The 27706-nt window shown below is 42.4% G+C and overlaps 1 protein-coding gene across 1 annotated transcript in view; it reads left to right on the plus strand.

The window, feature by feature from the left end:
- The window catches only part of gpc3 (glypican 3), a 96970-nt gene that overhangs the window by 60860 nt on the left and 8404 nt on the right, over nt 1–27706 (plus strand). Inside the window, exons 4-7 of the mRNA XM_029512948.1 lie at nt 4537–4679; nt 5008–5133; nt 9747–9858; nt 22885–23071. Coding sequence (XP_029368808.1) covers nt 4537–4679; nt 5008–5133; nt 9747–9858; nt 22885–23071 — 568 coding nt within the window. The remainder of the gene's footprint in view (nt 1–4536; nt 4680–5007; nt 5134–9746; nt 9859–22884; nt 23072–27706) is intronic.

Here is a 27706-nt window from a genome sequence, read left to right on the forward strand (position 1 = left end):
CCATCCAGTGTGAATCAGGCGCTGCTCAGAGAGAATAAGAGGGCAGCCAAGAGCCCCGCAGCTCCAATCTTTTCCCCTGTCAACTTCCCACCCAACTCCAGGAGCTTGATGTCATCCACCTCCATCCCCACATCTCACTGTCAACATCCTCTCTCTTTCATCCCCACCATTTATTTCTCTTCCTCTCGTTCTTTCGTGCCGCTGTGAGAGAAGATACATGATTTATGAAGCTCTATTTTTACCAGTCACTGAGGAGAAATAGAGGGGAGGAAGAGCGACAAAAAGAGGGAAAGAATAAGAAAGAAGAATGGCGGGTGCGAAAAGCGAGCCCAAGGGGATGGAGGACAGTGTGAGGAGTGCCGAGAAGACATACATCACCCTGAGACCCCTCGGCTGAAAATGAAGATGAGAAGTAGGTTGAGACAGAAATATGATGGATCTGACCAAGATTAGAGACCTTACACTGCAGAGGACAAGAAACGTGTATCGTTGCACCCGGCGCAGCTTGATGCTTGGTTACAAGCCTGGTATCACATATCTCTTTGTGTTTCGTTTGTTTTTTTCTTGTAACACACTTTTCATCCACTCCTTTTTTTTTGTTTGTCTTTGCCTTTGTGCACAAAAATAGCTCAAGCTAATCAAATCACATGCAAGCTGTTGCTTCACTGTGGAAACAACTACTAATTAAATCTCTGCTGCACTTTTATTACTTTTTATTATTTTTATTACTTCATCCATTCAAACATGTTTCAGGCTTCTGTAGATTTCTGTAGATGCTCTGAGACATTATCCAAATATAATCAAAATTTTTATTTATCATGTCATACATTTAATTTATATTATTATAATTTGCATAAATAAAGTGTGGTGTTACTCCGTAAATTCCCTATTAGTAGTTTAACCATTCAAGTAAATAACAACTGTATTGTCTGTGTAATTGAACAGTTGACATAATGTCGAAAAATAGGCTTTTGTTGGTTAAAATGAACAAACCTGAATTATGGGCTTGTTATTTTTTCTTACTGTCTTTGCACTGACAAAATTATATAAAAAAAATTGCCTGTAAAACATTTTTATCAAATGTTCTCTGCAGGGCATTCGTTCCCCCAAGACTTGTTTTTATCTCCCTCTAAAGAAAACAGACTCACAAATCCCTGATTCATCTGCATCAGACTTGTCTGTAAATCAAACAGACATCGTGCAGTAATAGCTTTTCACAGCTCTGAATGCTCCAGGAATCGTAGAACTGTGATTGTGAAGTGTGAAATTCATTTTCTTACAAGCATTTCCTCGTCATTGATGCATAAACAACTATTTCAGTGAGATTAATGTCTTACATTCAGTATTTAGTTACCTGTATGTATTAAGTTAGTAATATTTTCATGAAACTTCTTAAAATTTTCTTGCTATTCTCAAATGTTTAGGATTTGTTGCGATAGTTACCTTTGATTTGGAGCAGAGATTTCTGAAAATGTTTATTTACTACAGGCTCCTGACCTGACCAGTGAATCTGAATTTTACATGCATTTTGTGAAAACACGTTTTGATACCTTAGTGCTAAGTACTAACGGTAAACTGTGTACCTGCCCACCTCCAACATCCTGTATTAAATTTGATGCAATCAAATTATTATCTACAATAATGGAAGTAATAGTTAAAAATGTTATCTTCAGTTGGATGGGAATGGAAGGAATTAACAACTAATAAGACAAACCATTGGCTGAATGAATGAAATGAAAAGGTTATCAAAGTAGTTATAAATGGTTGAAATAAAAGCAGTTGATCTATGAAATAAATATTAGCTAAAATAATTCATTAACAGTAGAACATTTTGTATGCATGCAAATATTAATTTAGAGGAAGAGAAATATTAGCTAGGAAATGCCAACAGAAATTGACAATTGAAATATTGATGAAAGGAAAAAGTTAAGTACATATTAGTGTTTAGCTGTTAGCTAAGATAAATACATTGATAACTGAAAGATTAGCAGTAATAGATGCACAGAAGAAATATTAGCTAGAACAATTATATTAATGGTGGATTTGACGCTAAAGATAAACAGTTATTAGCTAGAAGTGCCATATTAGATTTTCAGTTATCTAACATATAAATTTATAATGGATGCACAGTAAAATATGATGAGTAGGAAGCAGAAAGTATTGAATGATTGTTTAATTATTTGCTAAAAGTACATTAATTCTGGATTTAAAGGTTTGTGATTGTGGTAAAAAAATAATTGATGATAATTGAACCCTGCTGTCAGGGCAGGTCAGGCAAAAGCCCAGGTCTGGCCGAATAAAACAACCATTTCTAAACTACAGCACATCAGACTGAAATAGAGTATGTTCTTGTCCAAGAGAGAATCAGCTGAAGAGTACAATGCAACCTGTCTGGTGTCCCTTTAGTTTTGACATGTAGCGAGTGATTTTAACTAATGTGGGAGAATTTGAAAGCTGGAAATGGATTTTTATAATAAGTGCATTTCATCAGAGATTGATGATGGTGACAACAATGCAGGGAGAGTAGAGGGGAGGAGGAGGAGGAGGAGGAGGAGCGCTGAGTGCTGACTCAGTCTCTTCCCTGAGCCTCGACTCCTCTGGAGCTGAAACATTACTCACCGTATTCTCCAATATGTTGTTACAGCTGCGCATGGCACCCTGCCTCTTCTATAACACTGATGGAGTCATCTTCGCTGCTGAAACTGTTGGTTTATTAATAACTTTTTGGGATTGAGATTAATGTAGAATCCTGGTTATACATTCAGAGCATCAGGGAGCACGTGCATTGCCATTGTTTTTGTTTTGTTACTTTTTTTTCCCCCCTCCCTTTGGGCTTTATCTTAACAGCATGTTCACCCAGGGATGCAGGTATGCCAGTGCATGGACATACAGCCCGTAAGGTTTATGTGTGTAAGTGTGTGTGTCGTATTACTAGCTGTCAGCAACACTTTCTGTCAGTGAGGCAGGCTGTTCATTGCAGATAAAAGTGTACAGATATTTCCAAACTATCACACTGAGGCAGGCTTTATCTGCAGACTCTCCTGTTGGTTGTGTTAGTCCAGCCCTGGGTGATATTAATACCCCACTAATGAGCCCCTTCCTTGAAGAATCCAGAAACAATCGTCTGTGGGGGAGGAGGGAAGAGGCGAGAGAAGGATGCACGCTGAATCAGTCTCTCCCTTGTGCCACAACTCCCCTATGGCTTCCTGGGAATGTGCAAACAAAAAGAGGAACGCTGCTCCAATCACATTAATCATGGCCTGTGGGAGCACCAGTACTCGCTTCAGGCGCAGAGAGTTACACGAGAGGAAGATGTGGAAAGAGACAATGCGGTGGCAATAACAATAGACTACAGTGTGTGTGTGTGTGCGTGTGCACATGGGTGTTTCCCCCAAGTACACAAGAGAGAAGTATGAGTGGAGATGGTTAGTCTGGGATGTTTGGTGTTAGTGAACACCGAATGCAAAATTCGACCATCTGTGACTGCTGGGATTGTGTGTCAGTGTGTGTAGACTAAGGTGTCTGTGTGGTGGGTATTCGTATCTTTTGATGACAAAGCTGTATTGATTAACACTGAAGATTGTGTTTGATCAGCGTTTCTCTTTGTCACTATAGATGAATTAAACGTGTGCGTCGGTGTGTTTAAGTGTGCTTGAGTGTGTGTATGTGTTGGCAGCGACTTTATTCTGTAGGAGTGTATGTTTATTATTCTAATGAGTTCGGACATTATATTCAAATGAATAATTCCCTGACATTATTCATTTTTGCATTGCTGAAAAAACTGTGAGTGTGTGTGTGCGTGCACGTGCGTGCACGCATCCATGTGCGAATGTGGGCCTCAGTTACCTGCAGATAAAGATGTCTAGCCCTTCTCTATCAGGCCCCATCAGTATTCAGCAGCAGTGGTGCCAGCCTATTCACTTAAAGGGGAACTGGGCACAATTAGCTGTTAACATTACATGGCAGAATTAAGCCTCGGCCAGTATCCCCGAGGGAAATTAAACCACCAGCAAATCATTAAACCACAAGCTAAACATTAGCAGCTATTTGCATTTTTATTGCACCTGAAAAGAATGTGCCAGGTCCATTATCTCTGAGAGACAGAGAGGGACTTCTTATTTATTATTGTTATGTCGTCCCGCGTGGAAACACAATGGCATTTATATGGAGAAAGAAGAGGCAAACGAGAGGCCTTATTTTCACGCTCGTGGTTTTGGAGTGTTATGATTACAAATTAGAACAAGGTGGAAATGGTTGGCAGTGGATACAATGAGTTGTTTGCTATGCAAATCCCCTCGCTTTCATCCCTCCCAAAAATAAACAAACGCAAACAGATGACAATTTGCAGACGGGCTGAGCTGAGTAAGGCCAGCAGTTTGGCTGGTGACAAGTGCTATTGGCCTGCAGTGTCATCGCTATTAAGAGTTTGGATAAACAGACTCAGGAGCCGGGAGCAATGAAACGTAAGTGGGGTGAAGAGGTTTGGGGAAGTGAATCTACTCTCTCATCTTCTGCTCGTCTCTCTATACTTTGCAGGTGAGCGGTATGTGTGGAAACACTCCTCAGCGGGCCTCTCGCTCAGTTTCAGCTCCTCCTCCACAGCCTCCTGCTGTCTTGGCAGCCCGCAACACACAGCCCTCACCCTCAGACTCTGATGAAACTCTGGCTGGTCTCCACAGGTGAGCGAATCAGGGACTGTAAATCCAGACTGAGACACCTCCAGCTGATGCAGCACTCATTCCAGTCAACAATTTTTGTTATATTTTCTCAGACAGAGTCTCTTCTTATTTTGGGGTGAAACTCTTTCCCCACATGACTCCACTGTTTTAAGGCCCCTGACAGAAACAGGCTTAAATAACAATGTAATGATGCCCAGCGGGGTTGCTGGCCTTGGCAGAACAATGACCAGATTAATGCCAATTAGGAATGGAATCACTGCTTGTTCTGGCCACTTTCATTCAAAATGTCCTCACACTGTTGAAAACTGTCCCTCTCTACCTTCTGCAGGGAGTTCATAACCAGCCTGAGAGGCTTCAGCTCCTTCTACAGTGGTCTTGGGGAGGCGCTGTGCAGTCGTGAGCCTGCCCCGGCAAATAACTCCCTCTGCTGGGATGGGCAGGAGATGACGGACAGGTAAATCAGTTTCTCATTTGTCCAAATTGTTGGCTACAAAGCCTGCTGCAAGCCTGTCCTACGTGCACCCACTGACAAATCCGCCCTGTGGCACACCCTACAGCCTGCAGGCAGTTTCAGCTCAGGTTTATTGGCTTTCTAAATGATCGGCTATACAAATAGTCTGTCCTGATTCCTGAATTCCCCGTGCTCCAGCAGCACATCTAGGAGAGTGTAGGTGAGTTGAAGGGTAAGTTTGCTGAGAGCTGATGAGCTTCACATGAGGGCCCCCCTCTCCTACCGGGTGTGAGTGTAAATCTTGACTTTGGCTCTATGGGATGTTATTAATGTCAGGCATGCTGTCACCTTCTTCGTGCTTAGTTAATTGCAGTTTCGATCGCTCGCTCCTCCTTCATCCAACATCTCCTGTGCACCTCCCAAAACCTCATTTGGTTTTTGCAATATTTCACTTCACCCCTGTCCCTTGGCTGTACACATCATAACTTCTTTCTCTCCACCTACACTGTCGACGGCCCCAATTTCAATTTGGCTCAGATAAGTCACAGATATCATCCATTTTCTTTTTTGCCCTGTAAATTGTATGTGCACTTTAATCAATGTGAAAACAAAAATTTTAGACGAGGTGGGCTGCAAGTTAATGTTTTGCTTCTGGTTTCTGAAGAGGACAGTGAATAAATTCTGCTCTTTCTTAAACGACTGAGAGGGGTCTCTCACAAATGGAGAGGAGAGAATCTGAGGAGGAGTCATCAGGCTGGGAGAGGGGGCAGAGTTGTCCTGAGGGGATGATTACGAGCTGGACCAAACTGTGATAGGAAGGTGCAGGGGGGCAGGAAATGATGGAGAGATTACAATGTCTTGCGGCAAGCAATTCTCCATGTCATCTGCGGCATATGCCTCCACATTCACTCTGGCTGCATTTCCACTCTGAGATTTGTTCTGGATCATCTTGCATTATCCTCCCTGATAGGACCGTCTCCAGCCAAACGTGGCATTCATTCTCATATTGTCTCATGCAGATAAAATTAGGTTGGGTGGTTGCTGGGTATTGGCGCTGGAGGGGTTGGGTACTGAATGTCTCCACTACTCGAGGAGTGATCTTTGGAGCTAAATGTGGCGTGTTTTACCGGGCTTATTTACCATCCCACCTGGAGCCAAGATCAGAGGAGCTACACTTTTCATCACATCAAAGAGTGTTACACTGATAACTGTGATAATAGATGTGTTGCCGTGCTGGCTTAGAACATTACACCTCCATTTCTCTTCTGGATTTAATGACAGTTTTAACTTGTGTGTGTGTGTGTGATAGCTGATAAAAGATTAAATGGTGTGTCAACTGTGAACATTTAATTTAGGGACTTTACCAATATTAATAGAGTAAAAGAGCTCAGAGAAGGAGGATGATTTTATTATTTTTCTTTTCCCTGGAGGGTGGATTGTCTTTTTTAGGGTTAGGTTCGCATATTAGCCATTCAGTCCACGTTATTGAGTTATTAGTTATAGAAGGGTTAGTTACATTAAAATACCAATTTTTAACAGGGGATTAATTCACATTAATAAACTATCAGTAATTTCTTGGCAGGATTTTGAATTGGCCATGGAAAGGTACATAGAAGAGCACAACCAACAGATGAGACAAAAGAAATGTTGGATGTTTTCCTTCCATATTAAAAACGTTGTACAGTCCTGTAAAAAAATATTTGCCCCATTCCTGATTTATACTTTTTTTTGCTTATTTGTCACATTTAACCATTTCAGATCAAAATAATTGAAATATTAGAATAAGATAACCCAAGTGAATAACAAATGTAGTTGATTGCATTTATTGAGGGAAAACAATAAACATCATTATTCAAAACAGCTTTCTCACTTTTTGTGGAATAGTTCATAGAACACAGATCACTGCATGAAGTGACCACTATTATTGTATGATATTATATTATCCAGGTCCTTGTCTAATATTAGCATGATAAATTTTGTTATGAAGTGGCTGATAGGAATTTCAATAGTTTTGCACTTTTTTTTGGTCATAATCCAAAGTGTTGGAGAAACTATAATTTTGAGTAATTACATGACATGAATGTTTGCTCACTTAAGTTATTATGGTTCATCCTCAACACAGAGCTCAAATTTCATCACAATCTCTTCAATAGTTGAGAAATTTCAGAAATACGTAAAAATATCAGTCAGAGGATAAATCGGGAATTTATCAAAGACATTCTGGTCTGGGAACTACAGAAATATGCATTCAGTTTAATGCCAATCTATCCAACCTGTGCTAATTTAATTAATTATTTTTTAGCACTGTTGCCCCCACAGTAAGAAGGTCACGGGTTCGGTTCCTGGCCTGGGTCCTTTGTGTGGAGTTTGCATGTTCTTCGTCTGGGCACTCCGGTTTCCTCCCACCATCCAAAGACATCATGTTTGGGTTAACTGGTGACTCTAAACTGTCTGTAGGTCTGAGTGTGAGTGTGAGTGGTTGTTGGTCTCTGTCTGTCTCTGTGTGTTGGCCCTGTGATGGACTGGTGACCTGTCCAGGGTGACCCCACCCTCACCCAGAGTGAGCTGGGATTGGCTCCAGCACCCTGCAACCCAGAAATGGGTAAGCGGTAGAAGATGAATGAATGTTTGGATGTGACATTTATTTTTCAAAAATGTTTTTCAGATAGTCCCATGCAGTTCTTTCCACAATATTATTTATTTATTTATTTATTTTTTTTTTTTTTTTTCTGAACATGACATGACATTGAGCTGGAGGATATATTAACAGTACCAGCCGCACTGTTGATACACCACATGTGCCTGTGTGCTTGGGACTGGAGGTGTGACCCATCAGGTGGTGTGAAAAGCGTCAGACTCCATTATAAGTTATTTCAACACCTGTACTTCTCTCCCCCTGGTGTTTATTCTCTCATTCAGACTGGACCTAATTGCATGGTAATGGATGTTAGATTGGGTTATGTTATCAGTGGAGCTGATGACCTGATATGCAAATAGTAGCACGAACATGATCGCACAACACACTGAGAGCAGCAGTGGTGAAAACCAGTTTATTGACAGAACATGCTAAATTATGTCTCGATAAAATCATCCGACCTCTATCTCATGAAGCACTAACCTGCCTCAGCTCCTTTTCCTCACTCAAAATCTCCCCTCCCTGATCCTCCTTCTCTGACCCATATTTCCTCTATCCTCTCTTTAATAGATCACACATTTCTTTCCATTATTAATGTGATAATTAGCAGTGGAGATGGGTGAGATCATGCCTAATAGGAAGAATAAATAACTAGGGAAATGTAATTTGAGTTTAATGAAAGGTCTGACTTAGGGGAGAGTGAAAGGCTGATGAATGGAGATGGCAGCTCCATTGTGTGTGTGTGTGTGTGTGTGAACGCGCAATGGAAATGAGAATAGAGAGTATGACTTCATGTACACACACACACCAACAGGTAATTTTTTCACAGGCCTTTTCTCTTTAACTAACCTTCTCTCTAAAAATAACCCCCCCTCCCACTATTTGGCCCATTTGGCCTTCTTCCTTCCAATCTTTCCTGTAATATAGCGGATGACATTTATTCTGCAGTGTGACCTCTGCCCCCACCACTAGGCATAGGACTCAAGTGTATGTGGAAGATATGTTGTCAGTCCTGGCTGTATTCAAACCAAATGCACCTGATCCATGAGTACAGGGAGTATCCTTGGGGAAACCAGCATGTGGTGGGAAGAGGTTAATCACCAGTCCTGACCAGAAGTAAAGAAGCGCCTGCAGGAAAGTTTGGACATGAAAGACAGTAACTGGGTAGAAATCTGTCTCCACCCTGCCAGCTCCTCCTCCCGATAACATGCACAGATGTCAACAGAGCTCCGTTTTCTCAGTTAAACACGGAGACATGTAAGCACCCTGCCCCAGGCTGCTCCTACCTAAATATACCCCCAGTACTGCAGCAGGACAAAAGTTCATGTCTGCTAATGTCCTCTCATTAACAGCAGATAGGAGGAAAAAGACACTAATTGCCCAGTTTAATGTGCATGAAATGAATAGTTTAACTCCTTTGAAGATGTTGTCTCTTACTGGTAAAAGTCATACTTGTAGGGCTTTTTATACCAACACATAAAATCTGCTCTGTGGTGATTTAAAACTGTTGTTTAAATAGATCACATTAGCAACGCTTAATCATTCCGATCAAGGCAGACATTTAAAAATTTATTCTGAATGTAGTCTAATACTTTGAGACAGGTACAGTCTCCTTCAGTTTTTATAAAATATCTTGAAAGTGTCGTTCAACATAAAACGTTGAAAAAATGCCAATCCCTATTTACTGTTATGGATGCCATGTCTCCGGTGAGGGAGAATGAAGTGCTATGGTCTGGGTTGAATTACATATGAACGTTCCAGCTTTGCAGATCGCACCCTAAACACTAAAAAGCAGAAGTGCTGTCATTCTTCATATTAACACTAGATGGCGATGAATGCCTGGTTTGTGGTGAAGATTTAGTCAGTTCATGATGTCATCTGTGCAGGTGACTTGCACTGAGCAGTTAGCCATCAACAGTCTTTTAAAATGATTCAGTGACACAAGGAACAGATTCAGTTTTTATATTTTTTGTCCCCTCAGGTTTCCTGGACCGGGCCTGAAGCGGATGCAGCCCAGCACTGAGTCGAGGAGCAACAAACCCCCTGAGCCCATAATCAGCCAGATCATAGATAAACTCAAACACATCAACCAGGTGAGCTGTGTGAGCGTGTTTCCCTCCTGTGTGTTTCACATAAACCATTTTGCCTCTATGTTCAATAGTGCCTTTTGTCGCTTCCGCTGAAAGTGAAACACTGGCCCTCTCCTCAGTGGAGGCGTTTGGCTCTCTCTACCCTCAGCTCTGCTTGGTTCACTGGTGGGCATTGGGTCTGCTGGGCTCTCTCTGCTGCTCCTTGGGGGTGGGGGGCAGGGGGTTTATGGACAGTTGTGTCACAGCAGATCAAATAAAGATTTGAAAAGAGGAAACAGTAAACCATCTTTCTCTCATAGTTGAAAGAAAATCCACTGGGCCTTGTGTCCAAGGTGATGTCAAAACAGTTTGGTTTTTTTTTGTTATTATTATTCTCTGAATTAATTCCACTGAATACACTATTCTTTGGGTCTAGTTTGCCCTGACTGTAAGCAACAATCCCTTTGATGAGACACAGATCTACTGATGTTCTGTCCGGACAAGGACAGACAAGGACAGAACATCAGTGGGTGATAGGGGTTATTGTGATGTACAAGAATTATGTCTTCCATCCAGAGTCAGTCCTTGCTGTCATCAAGGCTGAAGCCCTTCCCCCCTCCACTTTCTTATTTATTTATTTTTTTGCTACTGTCATCACCATGGCAACCATCTTTTGGAGTGGGCTAGAGTACAGAGATGCTTGCGCGTGGGCTCAAAGTCAGATTCATCAGCAGATGTATCTGCCCGCAGATCTGTCCATATTTTCCGGTTGCTGGTAGTTGTGCTTGTAGCTGTCAACACATTGGATAGCCCACCTATACTGCACACATACACACAAACACACACCTACAAGCACTGTCCTCTGTCAGTGAAATGCCTGAGTACTGCAGGCTTCTCTCTTTGGATTACATACCTTCTCTGGTTGTTTAAACAACCAGGGAGATCTAAAGAGCAACTGTGGACCTTCCTCCAGTCCCCCACTGACAACCAGAGACCCTCCAGAAAAACATACACAGGACCGTGGGCTGAGTTGCTGTAATTCTTTTGCTGTATTACCTCATGCATGCTACTCCTGCTGTAAGCAAGGACAGCAGGATCGTTAGGTTGGTTTATCCCTTGGCTTCTTTAACCCCCCCCCCCCCCCCCCCCCCCCCATTTATGATGAGATAATTCCAGGTAATAGAACGTTGTTCTTAAATTTTATGTTCAGTCCTCTTGCCAATTTTGGTAATAATGCCTCTTCTAAAGAACATCTTTGGTACATAGATCACGTCAAAAATAATTTGTTTGCTTTCATCTCCTCTTCAAAATTGTATGACCAGGAAGATTGTTTAAAATCTGTTTGATTGTCTGACTGTTTGATGTTGTTACCCGTAGGTACGATGGGCAAAACTACAAAAGTAGTAATAAACCGAAATCATCCTTTAATCTTAAAAACACAGGGCTCACGCACTCTCTAATGTAATAAGCCTTTCAAAACTTCCTGCTCTGACAGGAACAAACATTTGTGCCTACATGATGATGAGCAGAGCTGCTGCTGTGCAGACTGTTTGCTATGAGGATCAGGTTCCTGAGAGGCTTTTGATGAGATTTTGCAAGAAAACGCATTTTGGTGAAATGACTGAGCTCATTGTGTTGCAGGCATTCAAACAATCCCATAAAAACATGAACGCAGTCAAGTCAGATCTCCTCAGAAATCCAGTTCTCATTTCTCGTTGGCTCACATGTTGTGCCAGTAACACAGTGTCCATGGGGACAACGCCTGATATTTATGCAGATTGACTATACACATGGGATGTTTTAATCCCATATCTGATGACCATACAGCAAAGCCGAGCACATTTCAGCTTGAACTCCAACTTCCCTTTAGATCTCAACTTCAATGTTGTGGATTACCATCTGACAAAAGACTGACCTCGCTTCATTGCATTTCTTGTGCAGTAAAATAGTTTATGCCTTATGGCTGTGCTATTTTCCCATCTGTGCAAAAATCAGATTATACTAATATTTTACAAGTCATCACTCCATGGAATGCACAAAATAATAGGAACGCCTTACAATGTGATGCAATGTAATACAATAGTCTTGCAATAAATTTCAGCCTTTGTGAAGATTACAATATTAGATTTTCTTTGGACAATGCAAGTTTGTGGTGTTGTATGTATCATTTTTCAACATGTGGTATGCTATATTTATCATGTTGTCTACCAATTTGTATTCTAATTCTATTTTTGAAGTTTGGAGAAATGTTAGTGGCAGATTTAATGTTTACTGCCAAGAAACAAAGCTGTCTCCAAATTTAAATTGCCATTTTATTTGTGTGTCTCATGCATGAACTCTATCCACACAGTGCCCTCAAAAATGACACATTTGAATGAAAAAAGGATTTTCAGTGGCAATGTGAAGCATTTTGCAGCCGGAGAAGTTACAACTGTCAGCGTGAACAAAAGTTGACCATTAGTGTCTGAAATCTCAGTTAATTATGTAAACTACTGTGAATTTTTAGCCACATTATAACAGCTCAATGAGGCTGCTCTTCTCAGCTACCGAGCTCTAAAATGTCAGTGCTAATAGGCGGATGTTTAGCAGGTGTAAAGTTTGCCATCTTCACAATTAGATGAGGGTGTCAGCTTGTTAAAATTTGGCAGCTACAGCCACGGTGCAGCTGAGGCTGAATCATTAGCTTCTCAGCCCACATTTGGCCCGATGACTGAGCCAGATAAAAAAAAAAAAAAAAAAAAAAAAAAAACATCACCTAAGTTGTTGCTGTTCATTTTAATGGACACATATCCACAAATCTGTACTTCATCATGACACGAGACAAGTCAGCTTTATTTCTTGAGCATATTTAAACACAGCATAAACACTGGATCCATAAGGATTCCTTCTCCTCGTCCCTTTTATCCAGTGATCGAGAAATGCAAAACTTTTATCCTGTTGGTGGCAACAGCAAAGCCAGTTAGTTTCTGCCTAAAGTCAATGTGTCTGCTCAGTCCTGATTGTTAAGAAGTTTCAAAAACGATAGAACCACAACACAGCATGAAAAATATTGTATTTACCAACAGTGAAGGCTGATGTCACATATCATCAAGGAGACAGCGCTTTAAACTTGCTTTATAATGCTGCTAAATGTTTATGGACTGTACACAGTATATCCTAGTCCTCTGGTTGCACAGAGCCTGCATCTTGTAAACAAGTTCTGAGGGCGCTGGAGAAAGTGATGTTGTTTAGTTAAAAGCAGTTTTACAAGGTCTCCGCCTCCTCACCAGTTGAAAGACCCTCGTCTCTGGATGTTGCAGAGCTGAAAGCAAATGGACTAATTAACCATCTGATATGAGAGAACAGGCCGAACTCACAGATAATTACTTTCATCTGCCCTATTTATATGCCAAGTGGTGGAGGACAAGCCAACAATGAGACAGTATGTGTAATGTTCCTGGAAGTCTCCCAGCAGACTGCCATGCTGATTGCAAACTGAACATATCAGGCTCATGATATTACCTGCATGTTTGAGTATCTTATAGCTGAACAATGTCTAGATTTATTCGCATTCAGGACATGGGTCGCTCACTTACTTGTCCCGTAAAGCTGTTTTATCCAGCACACATTTTCCATTTGAATGAACTTTATTTTCCTTTTGGCTAAAAGACACAAGGAACACAATCAATGCTTCTTCCAGCTTTTACTGACCCACTTTCAAACCACGAATCCCTCCCAGCCCGCAGTATATGAGTGTGTCATAAAATATAAGGGCTACACTCTCCAACCATAAGGGGAACATGGTACCTCTCCAAAGAATCCACTTCCTTCCAACTTTAATCCCCCTGATGTTTCATTTCTGTACTCCTAAGTGCTCCGTGACGATGGCCCTGTGAAATGCAACTATGCAGCGGAAATGTGTCATTTCTCACGTTGTCAGTGTTGATCAGAGTACCAGCAGATCCAGACCCTTGCCTTTGTGTCTCTATGCAGCTAAACTAAACACCAAAGGAGGGAAAAAAATGTTTGAGCCAGTCGCCCCAGCTTATAAAACAACGATTTCTCACGCCTAAAGCAGCTGATGTCATGACTGAGCGGAGGCCAAGTTTAAAGTGAACTGTGCACTATAAATGGATGAAGAGAAATGGCAGTCTGCTTTGGTTATTGCTTCTTGACTTAGATTCTTTAAACAGTGCAGGACTGTGAGGAGCCACGGACATTTTTACCCTGCATGCTTATACTATGTAGCAAATTCCTGCGTGAGGTCCTGTCTGTGAACTGTGCCTTGTATATGCAGTATGTTAAATCTGATAAAGATGAGAGTGCTCCAACAGGCTGCCCTCAACATGAGATGCCAGGCTGAGGAGATCTTGCTGTGTTCTTAATGAGAATGTGACTGTAGCTATGACTTTGCATTAATCACTTTATTTTGTGAAAACTGTCTGAGTAACCTCCCGGGTGGAGACATATCTGAAGTTAGCGGTCTCAAATTAGATCATGTGATTTTGAAGATGTGTTCTTGTTCTGGAGAGATGAGTTTGTTTTCCTTAACATCTGTTTAACTTCCCAGCATATCAGGTTTCTTCTCTGAGTAACTAATCTCACAGGAGATGGTTGAGCTAGTGGCAAAATAGACCAATTATGTGATTGGTCTTTGATTACAGAGCATTTCCCACTCATTTGTCCGATGAGTTTTCTATTTGAAGGGTCAGATCTCTTGGGATTATTCTTGCAGCCTCTTTTTGGCCCTATGATTTTCTTTGGAGAGATACAAATGAACTCCATGGGTATAAATGATATCTTTGTCTTTCATAGTCATTGTGTGATTATTATAAATCAATTTGGGGAAAACACAATAAGCCCTTTTAAAATTGCTATGTCACTCGGAAAATCTTCTGTCACAAAGATTTTACTTTTAGCACCTTTTTTAAAATATTTAGGCTTTTACTTGCAACACTCTATCTCTCCTTGAACATTGCACATTGCTTCTTTCTTCTCCATCCACCCAGATGTGCTGAGTTGTGTGTGACAGACTCCAGCGCTCCAGCCCTCCCCCCACCCACCGCCCCTCCTTCCCCCACCCTGCTAAACCCCTGCCACTCCCCTCCCTCTGCTCCCAGCTTCCCAGACTAATTGAAGCCAGAACCTGGGAAAAATCCTGCAGGTAGGACAAGAATCCAAGGTGGAAAATAAACCAGATCCCAAGCGCCACAAATTCCATCACGCAGTCGCACTTCCTATGAGCCACCAGAACCTGGGCAGCGAGCACTCAACGCCTCGTGCAAGCTCACAAAGTGTACACTCTTTCATTTAACGATATAACTCACACAGACACTCAGGCATGAATGGCTTTGACTGTGTACACTCACAGCAGTTACACTAGTACAGACATAGGACTATAACTTCATCAGATACACATTCAGCTCATAAGACATTATATATGCAGTTGGTATAGCATAAACCAAAACTCTCAAATGCTTTGAAATATATGAAAAAATTCAGTGTAACGTGTATGGTAATTACAGTGGCGATAAAATGGCTGCTGCTTCATGACCAGCATGCAGTGGCCTTTTCCTACAGGGTGTGCTTACAATCAGACTAATAGACACCATGGGTATCAGACTAGGCCTGCTGTTTTGTAAACTTACACTTGCTAACCTAGCCATTATGCCTGCTGCAGTCAAAGAGAGACTTCTGTTTGATGTTATTTACCGAGGGTTTTTGAAGTGTTATTTAATATACCCCCCTCAGGACCTTCGTCCTCTCGCCCTCCTTGTTTTTAGTGTGATAAATACAACTGCTCTGGAAGTGCAGGAGGAGAGGCGACTGTTATGCTGCTATATTTGTGAGCAGGGATAAGCCATGAGGGTTATTTCAATGAAGTGTGACACCTGGTGTAAACCTCTGAGAGGGTGTGGGGTATTTGTGTGGGCACATTCGGTATCCTTGATAGAGCACTGCACATGCATGTTATCCTTTTGTTTTCCGGAGGCTTCTAACTTCATGGTAAGTTTAGGATTTGGTGGAGTTATGGTCTCTTAACTTTAGGAATCTTAACTCGAGATAACTTCCTCCCCACCTCCACACACACGCACACACACACACTCCCACTCCAGTTCTCTCCCCTGCTGACTGGGAGGTCAGACAGAGCATGTGAGGGCCCTTTTCCTCCCAATTAGTCAGCCTGCTAATGAGGCCCAAGCATCCCTTCTATTACGGCCACCCATTCCTTCTTACCTACATACCTCCACTTTCCCTCCTCTTCTCTCCCCCCACCGTCAACCCAGGGGCCCAAGTTGGGGTCACCTCTCTCTACCCACACCAACCCTTTACTCCCACATCACTACCATCCCACTGGGTGTAATTATCACACAGCCGGCTTATAAAAACCTTGCTGCACAAGCCAGGCACCCAGCACACTAAGCAGGAACCACAGCACACACTGTTTCCGTTTGTCCTTCTTGAGGGGTGTTTGCTCTCAATGTAAAATACATTTGCTGACTCTCTACTTTTGCTTGAACTGTCAGGGGACAGACACATAAACAGCTGAGTCTTCCTGCTGCAGACTCTGAACTGATCCACACATCCTGGGCTTGTTGTCACTGGGTACACTCACATGTTGCTGTGTAACAGGACCCCCCAAAGAGGTCAAGGGTCACATATCCTGTTTCCTGTCTCTGCTGGGTCATCAGAGGGTCTCTCCGTGAGGGTCAGAGACCTCCACTGTTCCTCCTCTGCCTTTTGTTTGGTGCTTTGGGATGCACAGCCCTTTTCAGGCTCTTCTCTGGACCTGTCAAAGTGTTGACAAACTTTATCTTTCCCTCACATCTCACCAGACCCTCATACCTATGTCTTATGTGGTAATCCTTGTCTTTTCCCTTTCTCTTTTTTCCAGTAACACCTCCCTCTTTGCCCTTACCTTGGTTTTTCCCCCACCATCTATTATTGTTAGTTACAAGCCAAGCTATCCAGCAGCAGAGCAGCTGGTTTTAGCCTCCGGCCCACTGAAGCAGAGGCTTCCCCACCCTCTGCTATATGTTTCACCTACTGACGGTCCATCAGCTCCCGCTAGGTGTGATCACGGGACATGCAGTGACAGTCTGCTGATGTCGAAATTGAGGGTTTCTTTGCAACCCATGACTCTGGGAACCATAGCACTAATGTGTAAAACAGACAAACAGCAGACAAAAAGAGATTGTCTGAAGGGCATAATCAGATTTAGCCGCCAGCGGGCTGTGCAGGAATGGGACTCTTTAAACTATTTAACCCCATAGAAACAATAGGGTACATTCACAGACATTAATCAAGGTTTTTATTCAGTTAGCCTGAAAAAAAGGCTGAAAATTGTTTTCATACCAGATACACTTAACACTAGGAAGAGTTGACCTTCAGGATCTGAACTGAGATTGTCTTAACAGAGGACAGTGTTTTATTCATCCAGTTGAAATGGCAACAATTTGTTTAATCTACTATCTTAAATGTATGTAGAAGGCTTCAGAATTTTAAGTCTTTAGTTTCGAAAGATTATCTACTAGAAGAGCAAAAGTACCTGCTAACAACATCCATTCAAACTGGAGAAATCTGGAAAGAGCCTTTTGGGCTTAGTCAGAAAGGTGGAGTGGACACACGCCCAGTTTAATACAGGACTAGAGGGCTACTTTTCCCCTCTGTGTGTCCTGTTCCAACTGGAATTAACATCAGGAAATTAATCTTGTCTGTATTAACTGTCTAAGGCTGGGCTCCCATTGCGTGACATACTGAACCACAGACAGAAGAGGGAGACTGGCGGGTGAGGGCGGGAGAAACAGAGAGAGGAATAAGAAAGCATCGGTCCTCATCTTCTTTACGTTTCTTATTCAGTAAAAAATGAGTAATGAGACAGGGGGAGAGCGGGTGGACTGCAAGGCAGGCTGTGCTGTCTGAAAAGCTCCTCTGTCTGTCAGCTTGCTGAGAAGCTTTCCATGACTCACTGCTGAAAGTGTTGCCTGTCATTCTTCTGTCTGACTCCTGAGGTATCTCCCGTGGTGTCTCTCATTCATTCACAGCCTCCAGCCCCTTTTCTTGGCTCTCTCATCCAAACAGCTTGTCTGCAAACTTGATACAACACGAGGGTTCAGAGTACATGTGGGGATTAGGTGTAAGGAAAGTCCATTTCCTTCATATATCAAGAAAAATAGCCTGTGCTGAAAAGTCATGTGTTTGATTTGTTTAACACAGTGACCTGGGCATCAGCTTCAGCTTTGCTTTAGAAATAGGAATGCTGAGATAAACAAAGCCTTATTAGAGCTGCATACATTAAGAAACTTTCAATTTTCTCAATCAAATCAAATGCTTTATATTTTGCATTTTATATTAAACTGTGAAAACGCAGTATAGAAATTCTCATTTGAGAGTGTCTAAACATCACTGCTAAAAAATAAAGAGTATGTCACTTACAGCTTGATGCTGTGAGTCTCGATTTGGTCGTAACTCCTCTATCTAACAACAATGTACTCACTCAGCGCTGAGATCTGGAAACTCAGGACCGTTGCAGATGTCAAAAGAACAGATGTTCAGACCTCATGGTTCACAACTTGGGAAGGGAATAAAAGCCAAATTTTCATGACAACATATCACAATTTACACACTCACCTCAATTCTGACCGAACATGTTTTCATCATAATAACGATATATAAAATAAAACATTATTATTATTAATAATAATAATAGTGAGAATAAGTGACTCCACCTGACTAATTTGTTATCTTCAATAGCTGGCTGTTACTTTACCGTGGAAATATTGTCATGTTGTCATTGTGATTTCAGCAAAACTATACCAGTTAACCTGTGAGTAACCAGTGGTCCATTTTACACTAACAGTTCATTTGTTACTTTTTTATGGAGTTTACTGGAGTCATGTTTCTGGCCTCTTGACGAATTCAAGTCCAATATTCGGTTTTCTTTTATGTTTATATGTTGGTCTTGACAGAAACACTTGACTCTTTTAGCAGCTCCACTGCGTTTCCAACTACTTGCTATCTTTGTATATGTGGCTGCCAGATGAGAGTAGTGGCAGGAAACCAAAAGCTGAGGGTCGGAAAACCAAAACAATGAATTTAAAGATGCTAAAAGAAGGGAAAAAAAGGTTCTGGCAACAATGTGACACTATCACATTTTCTAATTACGCAAGGTCTTTTGGACTATTTCTAATTCAAACATTTTGATTAGAGCAGTTTTAATGGTTATATGCTTGAAACCCAAAAAGGCAGGTCTGCAGTTTTCATCACTATGCTGTACTGGAAACAGTATGTGACAGCAGTGTGTATTTTAAGACATCAGCTCACAGCAATTATAGAAACCATCAACATTAGACGGCGAACCCACAGCTTTTGTTACAAGCACATGTCTAGCAGTAGTCTGTTTAGGAACATAAGCTTTAAGTTCTGTAGATTAGATTTGTAGACAAGATGTGTGTTGAGGCATTGATGGAAACATTCAGAGCAGCAGATTCTGGCTGAGCCGAGTCATGAGCAGCATGTGCAGACAAGTCCTGTGCATGGAGATGAGGACGTAACACAGGGCCTGATCCCAATCCCACACGCTGACAAGACTTTCTTCCTATACGCCTTGTGTCTTCATTACTCATCCTTTCCCTGTTCCACTCACTGCATTTTTCATTCCTTTCTACAGCTCCTACATGTATTATAACATTTTACATTTTGTTATTATTCCTGTCTGTGATTTATGAGAAACGGTTCCCTGTAATGCAAAGTCTCTTGTGGAGGACCACAGCTGATGATCAGTGGAGGCAGGTTGATTCCTCTTGCTGCAGGTCAACCAGTGGCTGGGCTCTGGAGCTTCATTGCAGCTGTCGTGTCGAACAGTGACCCTGTGTGGAGTTCGTGTCATGTGTGGGTGGCAGTGACAGACTTGTTTCTGTGTCCCTGTCTGGGCTGGTCTGCACTGAGCTATGCGCCACATGTTTAGGCTTTGTATGCAGCCTTTTGAGCCTGCATTTCCTTGGTGTGACTTGTGTTTTTGTGTTCAGGGGAGGTGAACCCTGTGGCCTGCGGGATGCCCATAGCTGCACTGATTACATGTTCTGTGTGTCCAGCTGTCTGTCCGAGCCAGCTCCTGATTAAATTCTCTGAACACATAAGAGAAAGAGTGGAAGAGTGAGAGTGCCAGACTTCCCCTCTTAATGAAAAACATATGAGCATTTCTTTGAAAAAAATGTCTCTTTTATTTGTTTCCTCCCTGCTTCCTTTTGCTTTGGTTTTTTTTTTTTAATGGAGAATATTCCAGCCCGGAGCGACTTGAGGTTTCACCCTCTTGTGGTAAATCTTGAGGCTCTTGCCTGCTCGTACTGTGGCTCAGCCATGCCAAAAGTGCAGCGTCACTTTTGACACAAACATACATCCCACCCCTCCTCGCTACCACAGCTGTGGCAGAGGCAGCCAGCCAGCGGGCAGAAGCCACAGCACCCTGCCAGAGAGGCTCAGGGAGAGGCACTGCCCTGCTAACCCCCTATGGAGAAGGGCACGGCTCACTGCTATGCCTCGTTTAGGCAACTGCTATGATTCTGTCCCCTTTTTTTTTTTTTTTTTTTTAATTCTCAGAGACATTTGTCATCATCAAGTGCTATTTATACTGTAGCTGGTATGCCTTTGCTATCCCACATGTGTTTCTTAAAATTTAATATTTACCATGCTATCTTTTAGCTGATGGTAACGTTGGTTCCCTCATCATGGATCATCTAAAAGTGTTGTACACGCATTCATGGTTCAGAGATGTACACGCAGACTTGTAGCGCTCCTGGTGTGAATCTTGGAGAGAATCAGGAGACAGTCTGTTTATTTGTTGAAGCGGATTGGTGTTTATGCTAGCAGGTGGTGACATAGGCCCAGACGGAGGCATGACAGTGAACGGTTTTTCCCCTCGCTCCTCCGTTTTTTCTGAAATTCTCTGGACCACGTCCTCTCCCAGCTCTACAAGTGTTTGTTTGCCTTGTAATTGCTCTGCGAGGGGTCCCTCCCCTCACAAAGTCCGGCTGAGTTGCCAGGATACAGACCATGAGAAAGAATTTAACCACCTCAGTAAATCTATGGAGGAGTCCAGCAAATGCAGTTCTGTCCTTTAAACTGTCTATTTAGTGCATTAAAGTCCTATTAATCATGGGGGGAGTTTGTTTCTGTGAGATAACTGTGTTTTAATGTTACACTTGAGGGATCTTCACTGTCAACACGACGGAAATATTCCTATGGCTCAGCTGCCTTGTCTTTGGCTTACTGACTATCCATTCCTGAGTGACCAAGGTTTTAGAAATGGTGTGGTCATCGGCCGTGTATGTCCTCAATGCTGGGAAATGAATAGAGGTTTGTTAGGCAGCCATGCTGGGAACAAGGTTTTGTGTGTTCCCTCTCTAAACTTTTGAGTTTATGTCACTTGTAAAACCCAGATTGACTGGTTTGTATATGCAGGCAGAGGGAACAGGGTTGTTTATCCTCTGACTGACGTAATTCTGTGATTAGCCCAAGATTTTTATACATCAGCTTTCTGTCTCACACAAACACACATAGTCTGATCTCAGGCAGACGTTGCCGCTGACCAGAGACGAGGCCCATATGAACTCAATTTTCTCCTGCAGACAAAAACAACCAAAAACAACAACAAAAACATGCATGCTGACGTATGCAGATAGGAAGGAAATCAATAAAAAACAAACAGGGAGGAGGCAGAGCAGCGAGATGAAAGGAGGCTCGGAGGGAAGGCGGCTGGAATTTAGCACATCTGTTACCTTGGCAGGGTTCTCAATCATGTGTGATGCTACGGAGGCTGAAAGACAAAGTCAGAGAGCAGCCGTTTAGGTTGTCTGCAAGCAAGCTCACATGTTTTTCACCCGTTGATACATGATAGGTCACAAAGCTGTCTGTTGCTGTCAAGTTGTTTCACTCAATTTAAGCAATTGGATGTATCAAATTTGCTATTTGTGCCTCACTTTTTTGGTCAAGAGAAATTCAAGGGTTTTATGAAATTAAGTTTCACAGCTCTTGACATATTTTTAGCCATGTTCCCAGTAGCTGTCAGCTTGTCCTATATATTTCTATTGCTGTTTTTGTGGTTGCCATATTTTTTATTTTATAGTATTTTTTTATTCTATTGATCTATTTTCTCATTCATTGTGGACAGCAAAAAAATAAAAATTCTCCATACAGAGAAACGTGTTTATTACTGTACATATGACGCTACACACTTTGAATCTTTGAATCAACAAACACTTGTGCTGTGTGGTGCACAAGATGTTATGAGCTGTTGTAATTCACCTGAGAAAATCAAACTGCATTTGGGCTGTGTTACAAATGATACTATATTCAGCTCTTCTTCTTGCCTTTGAGCTTGTGTTGTACATTTATAGCCTCATTGTATTGTGTTCTGTTTTCAGACACTATCTTCCTTTTGCCTGGTTCTGTTTTGTGTCATCTGTGACTTTTTAAGGCGGCTATCCTGGTTAGATTGGCTTTGCCAAAGAGGTTTCCGATCTTTATTTGAATAAGAGAGAAAAGGTTGGATTATTACAAACATTAACATCGTCATCTTTCATCTTGCTTTCTTATTTTAGATCCGAGGCCTTGAGGTCCATTGGAGCAGAGTATGTTATGTGGTATTATTGTATCCCCGTTGCCCTGAGACAACCACTCAAGACAATGTTGTTCGCCAGTAACAACACAATCGGCCCAGTCTGCTTACCCTACTGTTTCTTTTTCTACCAGTAAATTACATGGAGTCACCTCCAGCCATATCCCTTTGAATGAATCACGTTTGGACAAAAATAACAAAACTGGCAACGATAACAAAACTGTTTTCCTGCCTGCTGATTATAATTAGAGCTTGGTAAATACCAGCATTTTTGGATCTCACCAAGTTTTCGTCTGGAATTCCCCTCATGCTGTTATAATCATACAGCACACGCTCACATCAACAGACAACCCTCATTTATTTTCACAGGTTTGTTAAACCATTAACGCACGCATGCTGGCAGATTCCAGCATTTTAATGTCATTACCTTTACCCACTTCCTGTTTGTTCCACAGTTACTGCAGCGTGTGTCTGAGAAGCGCTGGAAAGCCCGGTCGCGCAGTGGTGGTGCAGGAGCTGATGGCTGGAGCGATGAGGGGGAAGAGGGATTCGAGAGTGGAGACTGTGATGATGAAGACGAGTGCACAGGGATCTCAGGGCTGGGGCCCCCGCTGAGACGCAAACGGTTGCGCATCTTTGCAGGTTAGAGACGTGTTCAAACCGGATCTGAGAATCAACCTTAACAACAACGTGTGGTGTTTAAGTTGAAGTACATCCACACTGATGACTTCAGTTTACCTTAAATTGCATTTATGAGATGGGCTGTGAAAATAATGTTGGGCTCAAGCTCTTCAATTGTTTACACTTAAGCCTGCTAACCAAATTAGAGCTATTCACTCAAAAACTGGTACATGTTTATGAATAGATTTGGCTTCATCTGCAGTGAGTCAGAGCCATCACACTCTGAGGCAGGCAGCTGGCACAGCAGAGATGTGTTTATATGACTACTGTACATGCTGACACCACCGTGACACTCCGCCGCAGGAGATGTGAGACTTCCTCAGGTAGCCGCCTCACCTCAACCTCTTGGCCTCTGCACCGTCATTCCCATAAAAAATGGCAAGCATGCTATCTGAAATCCAAACAAAGAACAAATGAAGCTACAAACTGTTGGAAGAAAAGAAACCAAACACAAAAAAAGGAGAAAACAGACTGGGAGCAGGAACAAGCGGGTTCGATAGGCAGACACAAAGCCAACGCAGCTGAGCAAACACCGCAGTGGGAGTAGTCCTCCAGTCAGGGGTGTTGTGGCAGAGTTTTGGGTTCGTGGGGCAGGGAGCACAGGAACCTGGGGTTAATGCAGGAATCCTGTAGGGCCATCACTTCCAGCAGGCTGGGCCGTGAGAGTCTAATGCCCTCTCTTCCACGCTGCTGTTAGGCTGACAGGACAGTTAGGCTTCCCCCTCCAGTTTACAGGCTGCAGAAGACAACACTTTGGGAAATTAAAGTTCTCCTTATAGTCTGAGCTCAATCTCAATCTAAGTACCCTTCAATTTTCTCTTATCTCTGTGGTGAATGAGTAGAGTAGATGTGTGTTGTGAGTGTGTTGTCACGTGTGTGTGAGTGTATCTGCAGGCAGAGATCATCTGTTTGTGCCTGTTTGTACATGAGTCAGTAGTGTTTGCCGACCTCGGAGAGTCCCTGCTCATTGGCAGACGCGCAGATAGCGCCGATAGCCTGTGATGACCCAGCAAAATGCTGACCTAAGCATGGCCATTCAACCCATTTTGGTCAAACAGGGGACTTGAGTTCAAAGGTCAACCTGCAGGGTATGAGGCCTAATGGGCCGCCTGTCTGTGCTCTGCTGCTCTGAGATGGACGAGCCAGATCTGCTTTCACAAAGCCTGGAGCGGAGCCGTGGTGTAGCAGTAGCACACACACACACACACACACACACACACAGAAGAATTGGCAAAAAAAAAAAAAAAAAACAGAAGCCACAACAACAACGTGTAGACAGGACAAAGTCAGGGCTGACACCCCCACGCAGCCCGGCTGTCAACCTGCTGACCGCCCAGAGGATGTTCCCAAACATGCGTAATGATTGATCTGCCCTCGCTCATTCTCCACATGGATTCCATAACCTTCCGATTGCTAATGCAACTCATCCACAACACACGCACACACCTCCCCTCCTGACCAAGCAAGCCTCACGCCGCACATTCCCAAGAGCATTCCAGGCCAGGAGAGCTATTCCAGGACAGGACCCCCCCTCATTCTCTAAAGCCAGACCAACAGCCCTGCACCGTGCTGCTTACAGCTGCTTAAGGGCTTTAAATTATAAATTATTTGAGGCTGTATTTCTTTTATTTTGAATTTGCCATTATTTTGTCAGAGTGGTGGGATATCTCGGATTCTACTGTTTTTGTTCTACCAACTCATCCTGGAGACCACCATCCATAATCAATTACAACTTCACACATGTGATGGGATAAAAGACACATGGTGAAACACTAGTGATGGTCAGATGATTAGATGATTTTTCTTAAGCTTTTTTCTGCCCATGTAAATTGATTATTGTGGCCTAAGGCTGGTTGGTAAAATGTAGAGTGGAAGAAACACAAGTGCAGAAGTCATAAAATGGGTTTGTGTGTCTGTATAGTTTTATTAATGCTGCAGTCTTTGCCTCCCATACAATGACGGCTCACCTGTGCCTCTGCTTTCATGCACACCTGGCCTCAGACTGTACATCCTGTGTGAGACACGAAGAGCCTGCCACTGTCGCCTCACAAACCTGCTCAAAGGTTCATTCATTTGTCCTCATTTCATTTTTTTTCCTCCTGCTATCAATTTAAATTTGTACTGCTGTGTTTTCAGACTGCCGGCTCATAAAAACACCCACCAATACTGAGTAATTTACTGTATAAGAAAGTCAACCTCTGTGAAACTAAAAATCTGCCTGTTAGGAGAATCATTTGTTTCCAGCTAAGTTTCAACATTTCTGGTTTTGGCGAAAATAAATGGCGGCACTATGAAACAGTCAATCACAGGATGGATCTCAGGGTGGTGGTGAGCAAAGGTGGAATTCATCCACAGAAATCTCTCTTTCCATAACAGGAGCTGACCGCTACATTTTAAAACTACTTATGAAGATGGACATTTAACTGCTAACTGTTAGACTGAATATAATATGTTGAATAGGTTTTTGATGCTGAATGCTCTGAAGTCTGAAAACAGTCGGTGAGCTCTGTCACAGCCAGGTCTCGTTTTTTCTTGATGAGCTGGATGGGCCTTTGCTGCACACTTTACCTCACCATGCTCGGTAAGAGCGTGAATAGACCTGTTGTTATGCTCCTGCGCTCAGACATTTGGTCACTGTAAGTGCTCTGGAGGAAAGCTGTTCTGTCTTTTTCCAAGCTCATGAACATTTTATCATCGCCTGGGGCTCACAAAAAATAGAAAGTAGAAATATTCTTGTAATGTGAAACATGCAGCATATGATGAGAGGCTGGGCTGGGCTCACCTTTCAGATCTGATACAAATTTTCTGGCTGGAACAAAGGAGAGAGTAAAAGAAAGAGGGTGGTGATGAAAGAATGTGTGGAAAGAACAGAAAAAGACAAAAACACCTTTGATAACTCTAAAGGTTGATACACTTGGGAAACCTAAACATTCTTTACTCTGTATGTGGGTTGAATTAACAGCCGAACATGTTGCCAGTACAAGAGCTTGGTATGTTAATTAACTGCAGCTGTGACCCCTGACCCTCAGCACCTGATAGGTGAGTCGCACGGCGCCGGTCTTCCATAGTAGTGTTTGCCACGCATCTTCATCAAAGCAGCCATAATCCAGACACTGTTGACATTAGCTCTGGCAGCTCTGGACACATGTGTCTGCTGCTTCCGCCTCGTTTCGGCTCCATACAGTTTCATAGAGCTGATTATCTGAGTCACTGCTCTCATGATTGTGCACCAAGTCAAAGTGTTGTCCACATGTGGTTGCCAGGTAGAGGGCCTGCGTGCCACAGTGTGCTAGCACAGGGCTGATTGAGAGCGTGCAGACGTTGCAGATGTCCAATGATAAGTGTAAGTGATTGGCGGGACGAGGAATCTGGGTGCCCACCTGGCCTGAGTCTTCTACGGTTTTCAACAGCAAATGGAGCTGCATGCTTCCAAGAAGCAAGAAACTTGCAGCCTTCATCAGACGTTATTTACCAAATGATGCTTTATTATGACATAATGAATGTGTTAGTCCACCAGTTTAAACCAAAATTCTTCAATAAATATCAACACTTCAGGAATCCCAGACGATGTTTTGGATCCACTGGGTAATAACTCAGTTTTGTCTACATGATTATGCTTTCATTTTTGCACAACATTATAAAATGACAAACAAACGGCCATCTTAGCTCAGTATTATAAACAACTCCTTTGATACTAATACACCTAAAAACACATTTCAACATCACATAAACAGTCACTACACTGGGCATACACATACACAGGAAGTAGACTGTCTGTTCCACAGTTGACCAGTTGTAATGGCTAACTACCAACATGGAAGAGCGAAGACAGCTGTTGTGTTAGAATGCAGCTGCAAACTAAGAGAACAACTTCAGTTAAATAAAATGCAGAGGTCTCTGTCTGTGCCCATCTTCACAGTCCTGTTATTTTCAGACTGAAACAGGTCCAAATATTTGTTTAAGATGCTCAAAATCACTGCAGTCATGTGGACCCCAGGCATAAATGTAACAAAAGCACATTTTTAACAACAAAACCATAGTAGTATGGATCAAGCCCTAAAGTAAGATGGCGGACATGCGAAGCATCATACCTGCCTAGCATCAGCATATTAGCGTTGTCACTGTGAGCATGTTTACAATGCCGATGTTAGTGTTTACCTCAAAGCAGTGCTCTGCCTTTTGTTTTATGCCAGTTTTTAAATATCCCCAGCTCTGAAAGGCTTTGGTTGTGATGGCAGATATTGATTTGTGTAATTGATTTGGTTTGCTATGAAACAGTCTAATTATAAATAAAAAGGGGTAAATGGGATAAAAGACCACATGCTGTGGCTCAGTCTAAAGAGATTGACTGACTCACTGAAAATCAAAATCCTCATTCCAGAAGAAATTTGGAAAACACCTGCTCTCATATTTGGCTGAAAATCTAAGCCTTTAGCCAAGTAAAATCTGTTCTTGTTTTAGATGATTAACGGTGAACTTGGAACTATTTATCAAAATGGATGATATTTCTGAATAGGTCTTTGCATTGGTTAAAATGTAACAACCACGAGGTGTTGAAAGGTTGGGTGGTGTTGGTGGTGGAAAAGCTGATAATGT

The sequence above is a fragment of the Echeneis naucrates genome, chromosome 10 (assembly GCF_900963305.1).
Source record: "Echeneis naucrates chromosome 10, fEcheNa1.1, whole genome shotgun sequence".
Classification (NCBI taxonomy): domain Eukaryota; kingdom Metazoa; phylum Chordata; class Actinopteri; order Carangiformes; family Echeneidae; genus Echeneis; species Echeneis naucrates.